We start from the raw sequence: 6,024 nt of genomic DNA, 5'->3' as shown, positions 1-6,024 counted from the left end.
CCATCCCTGGAGGTATTGAAAAGACGTGTAGATGTGGTGCTCGGGGAGATGGTGAAGTGATGGACTTGGCAGTGCTGGGTTAACGGTTGGACTTGATCTTAAAGGTCTTTTCCCATCCTAAACGGTTCTATGATTCTGTGATTCTAAGAATTTGGATTCAGGTCCTTGCCTGCCCAACTCCGAACAATATACTTTCCCTCTCTTTGTTTCCGTTTCCGTGTTTACAAAATGGTGATAACAGCAGTTCTCCTGTGAAAGAAGTGTGTTAATTCACTAAGAAGTACAATTTATTCTTATGTTGAAAGAGGCATCAGATAATAAAAAGTTACGGTGTTTTGATATATAGAAAAGTTTGGGTGGGATTTTTTTCTTACTTTGCCCTGTTCCTTCCACACCAGCAAAGTGTGCAGGTGAAAGGGGTCATAAAAATTCACATTTTGAAAGCTTGGTATTTACAGGTCGTTAAAGAAAATGCTGGTGTAGCATTAAGTTAGCATTGCTAAGGTGTCTTACTAATTTAACTAATACAAGATCTCACCCTGCTTCTAGCTGAACAGAGGCCTGGCTGGCAAAGTATTTATAGAACATCCCTACGGAGTGGTTACTTACTATTAATGGCATTAAAGAAAGGGTAGGTTTGATTAAATGAGGCAAAGTTCTTCTCCCTTCAGCCTTCAGTGTTTCCTGCCATGCCAGGACTACAGGGAAAGCGGTCTAGCGAATATAAATAGATAGTATCATTAAAATGCATCATTATCCTTACTGAAAATTCCAAAAACATGTTTGAGCAGGAGTAGCACATCCCCTCAGATTTCTGTAGAGAGTCACTTGTTGAGAGATTCTCTAGGAAGGAGGTTTATTGAAAGGGAGATGTGTTGTTATTTCTGGGATGGTAGCCTCTGTGAGGCTGGCCTGTGCCAGCTGGGCGATGGCTGGGATTCAAACGAAGCATTGCTTTCTGCCAGCTGCTCCTGGGGGTCTTCCAGCCCGCTCCCCCTCACGTCTCCTCCAGCGTCCTCAGCCAGGATTCCCAGGGCTGCCTCTTCCTTTTCTAGATGTAGCCAAGATCACAGCCCGGTGAGGCTGAGTCCTGTATAAACATTTAAAGAGGGAGATAGCTTTTCCCACATGCTTGCAAACTAAAGAGACCAGATGGACTCATTAGCTTGATTTTATACAGGGAGAGCTGAAGCACAAAGAAACTAAATGGTGTGCCGAAAGTTACATAGGGAAGCCTTAGCAGGAGAAATGTGGAGCCGGGTTTCTAGAGATCCAGTCCAGCATATAGCTATAGCCTGCTTTTTACCTCTTCTTCTGTCTTTAGGGAAACGGGATTTCAGGGGCAGGGTGGAAGGGGTGGGGGACGCTGATGAAGCTCCTAATGAATTCCCTGCCATTTCCTGTTAATTTCATATTGCTTTTGTTGTTGGTTTCTGTTGATGCTTTAGGTGAGGTCTGTCACAAATCCTACACGCAGTTCTCCAACCTCTGCCGTCACAAGCGGATGCATGCGGACTGTCGCACCCAGATCAAATGCAAGGACTGCGGCCAGATGTTCAGCACTACCTCCTCTCTCAACAAACACCGGCGCTTCTGCGAGGGCAAGAACCATTACAACCCAGGGGGGATTTTTGCCCCTGGCCTACCCCTAACGCCCACTTCCATGATGGACAAATCCAAGCCCTCTCCCAACCTCAATCATGCCAGCCTGGGATTCAATGATTATTTTCCATCCCGCCCGCACCCGGGGGGTCTTCCGTTCTCACCTGCTCCCCCAGCATTTCCTGCCCTCACTCCAGGATTCCCAGGGATTTTCCCACCGTCTCTGTACCCCAGGCCCCCCTTGTTACCACCCACACAACTGCTCAAAAGTCCCCTCAACCACACTCAAGACGCAAAGCTTCCAAGCCCCCTTGGGAACCCAGCACTTCCTCTGATCTCTGCAGTGAGCAACAGCAACCAGGCCGCTTCAGGAGAGGAGAAATGTGAAAGCAGCCTGGAAAACTCCTACCTGGAGAAGCTAAAAGCCAGGAACAGTGACATGTCTGACGGCAGTGACTTTGAGGATGTCAATACAACCACAGGCACAGATCTGGACACCACTACTGGCACCGGTTCTGACCTGGACAGTGATGCAGAGAGTGACAGGGACAAAACAAAAGATAAGAGCAAACAGATAGAGAGCAAGCCAGATTTTGTCAGCAGCTCTGTGTCTGCAAGTTCCACCAACAACGCGAGTGAGATCCCTCTCTTCTATTCTCAGCATTCCTTCTTTCCTCCCCCCGAAGAGCACCTGCTACCTACCACGGGAGCGGCTAATGACTCTATTAAAGCTATCGCCTCCATCGCAGAGAAGTATTTTGGGCCTGGCTTTATGGGGATGCAGGAGAAGAAGATGGGTTCGCTCCCGTATCATTCCATGTTCCCTTTTCAGTTCCTCCCCAATTTTCCCCATTCCCTCTATCCTTTTACGGAGCGGACCCTCAATCACAACTTGCTGGTCAAGGCAGAACCAAAGTCACCCAGGGACCTCCACAAAGTAGGCAGCACCAGCTCAGAGTCACCCTTCGATCTCACCACAAAGCCAAAAGAGATAAAGCCAATCCTGCCGCCACCTAAAGTCCTGCCAGCCCCATCCTCAGGGGAAGAACAGCCACTGGATCTGAGCATTGGCAACCGCATCCGAGCCAGTCAGAACGGAGGAAGAGAGCCACGGAAAAACCACATTTATGGGGAAAGGAAGCTAATGGCAAGTGAAGTCTTACCCAAGATTTCCCAGTCTCAACTGCCTCAGCAGCCATCCCTGCATTATGCTAAGCCATCACCCTTTTTCATGGACCCCATATACAGGTATTAACATACCCTGCCTTAAGCGTTTCCTCTAATGAGCCAATTTTCTAGCTGACATCGCAACTTGAGGCAGACCGGGATGTAGGTTGTTTAGAAAGAGCAGTGAAAGTCTGCTGTGGTTGATTGTACTTCTCTCTCCTTTGTCACAGCATGTTGAATTTTCTGAATCGAAAGGGCTGAATAATTGAAAGGAGTACTCATAATCAATATGTATAAAGAACACATCCTTATTTTGATAAAGAAGAAACTTGACCTATTTAAGGACTCTCCCACGAGCCAACACTAAGATGGCACTTCTGCTGGGGAAATTCCAGAGGTTTGATTCGATAAGAATGCAGAGTTCAGATGCCTCGGAGCCCGGGCTCTCATGGCTTGGGAATGAGTCAGGAGCCCTGGGAGCCTGGAAATGCAGCTCTCCCACTGACTGACTTGATGGCCTTTTGTGAGCCACTTCACCTTTCTTCCTCCCTGCCCCCCTTTTTCTTTCTAATTCCTTTTCTTAGAGTTTTTCAGTTCATAGGAACTGCTGTTGTGGACCCAGCCTTTTGAAACATTTTTAAGTCTGGAGTAACAAGTACTATGTAAATACATGGTAGCATGTTATTATTTGGATCTCTCCCAGATACATTTCTTGCAGACTTCTCTTTCTTAGAAGATAACAAGGGTTTTCTAGTTTCACTTGAAACGGATGGTTATTGAGGAAGGCCCGATTCGTTATGTCATGCCTAGAATAAGCTGAACATGGAAGGCATGTGTAAAGCAGACTGGGTGAAGTTATCCAAATGCCAGTTAAACTTCCAGAAGGAATGAATTCAGAAGAAGGTGCAAAGGGAAGACTCGAGTCTTTTGTCGTTTTAGAGCCTTTTCTAAAACCTGTTTGTAAAGGAAAACTATTTTGAGGTTTAAGGTGAGGGTAGCAGGAAGTTTGCGTATTACCCATCTGGGCACTGGCGCTACCGTTGTTATCTTCCTGCTACGGATGAGATGGATTTGTCATGTAGCAAATACCGTTTGCTTGTTTTTAGCGAAGTCCAGTGAAGAGAGGTGTCCCGAACTAGTTTGATTTAGACACTAACATGGCAATTAATTCTCCCTTAGGATAGGATGCTTCATAACATCCATTTCGGTACGTGGGTTTGGCCCAGAGGGCTCCTGGGTTCAGTGTCTAATTGAACAGCCGGTTCCTGGAAGTGAATGGTTTGTTCTTGCGTTACTTGAGCTAAATGTGAATAGCGTGCTGCGGGGTTGCACAGTGAGCCTAGCTGTAATCCAGCCTGCTGGAAAGTTAATGGATGTGCTGCAGAAGCTGGTGTTTTCTTAGCGCTGGAAAGACTCATAGTGACCGCAGAGCGATTATGTCAGCACTGGGATGGTTCGCTTGAGTGTTCAAAGGACTGCGAACAACAACGGGTGGCGTGGCCTTCGCTGCCGGCTGGAAAAGCAGGCCAGGAGAACAGCACCTATGTCACTGTCTTGCTGCTATTGTACGGTTGATAACTGTGGGAAAAAATGATGTCAATGTCTAGCCAGGCCAAAGAACTGTCAGCTGAGATGAGGATTAGTGAGCCCTCGTTGCTTGCTATTAAGAAAGCGTCTCTCGCTTTGCCAGCACTCTCAGGGTTGATGCTGTGTTGCTTGCTTACATGCTTACCATCTGTGATGGAAACGGCTACATCACAACCCGGGACATGTAATGTATTCTGTCTGGGACCCACCATGGTCATCTCGTCCTGGAAAAATAAGTAATGATGTAAATAGTCCGGCATTTATTTTTGTAAAAAGTACTTCTGGAAAAAAATAAATAAATGGGATAGAAAGGCAAAAGCTTCGAGTTAGCTTAGGATCCTGCCACCTCTGGGCATTCTCAGTAGGAACGTTAAAATAACATGGGTTGAAAAAGCCGTTGCCAATTAAAATAGCAGCCTCAGGAGAACCGTAAAGGTCCAGAAGACAGATGGAAGTGAAAGCTGGGGGCATCATTTGTTGCATTCCATGGGATGCATATAGTTTTAGTAATATATTAAAATAGAAAGTCAGTGGTGGAGTTGCTTGCGAATCAGACTTCTGATGTAATGAGCTAAACAGCAGAGCTTCCAAGTCCCAGCTTAAAAAATATGGAAATATTTTGTTTCTAAACTTCTCTTTATCAGACTCTCTCACATCATTTGGCTCCTTCATTTTTCTCCCAAAGGCGACTTAAATCCTTGACATTTTCTCCTGGTGATATAATTTAATGCAGCCAGACAGCCTGAAATCAGTGCAGTTTTTAGCTCAGCCTTGTTAAGGTAACGTTCTCAGGCACTGGGCTGAAAAGATCAGCTTAATCCTCTGGTCACTGCAGAATTCAGCTCTGACGAGGAAGTTTGTACGTTTGTTGTGTTCTCATTACCCGACACCGGGAGATGGTAAAGCTGTGTGAAACGCTGTTGCTTCACTAAGGTTTTACGTATCTGATGCAGGTGGGGCTGTCTCTCCAGACGCCTGCTGCCAAGGTCCAGAGGGCATTCCCCTGGGCATCGTAGCTGATTTCAGCGCGTCACGGAGAGTAAAGCTTTGCTGGTCGGGGTGTTGCTCGCTGCCGTTTACTGTTTTACCTTGTGTCAGGGAGAAAATTTTACGTATTGTTTTACAGATTGTTGTTTTTCTGAAAACTCATGCCTGTAAAAACACGTACCTTCCAAAGCGCAGTAATTCCGACTGCATTTCAAATCCGGCTCTTCTCTTTTCTTCTACCTAAGAAAAATTAAATGCAGATTAAATACAGTTCGCTAAATAGCACTCTGCATGACTCTTCTTTTAAACTCTTTGGTAATTTGATCCACACACCAATCAGCTGAAATGCAGCAAAATAATTTGCTCTCATTTATGCTGGACTAATGTAGTTAAAATTATTCTTACTATTGGATTTCTGCTGGTTTAGCTGAGATGGACTCTATTCCGGTAATTTAAAGATGCAGCTGCGTTTATTGGAGTTACTTCCATAGCACTTTTTTCCCATAGAGGACATTTCAGTTTCTCTTTTTGGTGATTCCGCACTGCGGTTTCCCTGCAAGTAGAATATTTTGTGAAAGCAAAGCCAATATTTTAAAAAATAGGAGCCTAACTTTAGGATCATTTCTGCATAGTAAGGTGCTTAAGCATGGAATATTTGAATGGACCAGTCACATCAGAGAA

At 45.4% G+C, this 6,024-nt stretch overlaps 1 protein-coding gene across 1 annotated transcript in view; it reads left to right on the top strand.

Annotated features, from left to right (window-relative positions):
* The window catches only part of PRDM16 (PR/SET domain 16), a 43,430-nt gene that overhangs the window by 17,353 nt on the left and 20,053 nt on the right, over window positions 1-6,024 (top strand). The window contains exon 5 of the mRNA XM_019470725.1: window positions 1,449-2,850. Coding sequence (XP_019326270.1) covers window positions 1,449-2,850 — 1,402 coding nt within the window. The remainder of the gene's footprint in view (window positions 1-1,448; window positions 2,851-6,024) is intronic.

This window comes from Aptenodytes forsteri, unplaced genomic scaffold (assembly GCF_000699145.1).
Source record: "Aptenodytes forsteri isolate BGI_AS27 unplaced genomic scaffold, ASM69914v1 Scaffold16, whole genome shotgun sequence".
Taxonomy (NCBI): Eukaryota; Metazoa; Chordata; class Aves; order Sphenisciformes; family Spheniscidae; genus Aptenodytes; species Aptenodytes forsteri.
Note: the sequence above shows the minus strand (reverse complement) of the source record. Positions and strands in the feature narration are given on the sequence as shown.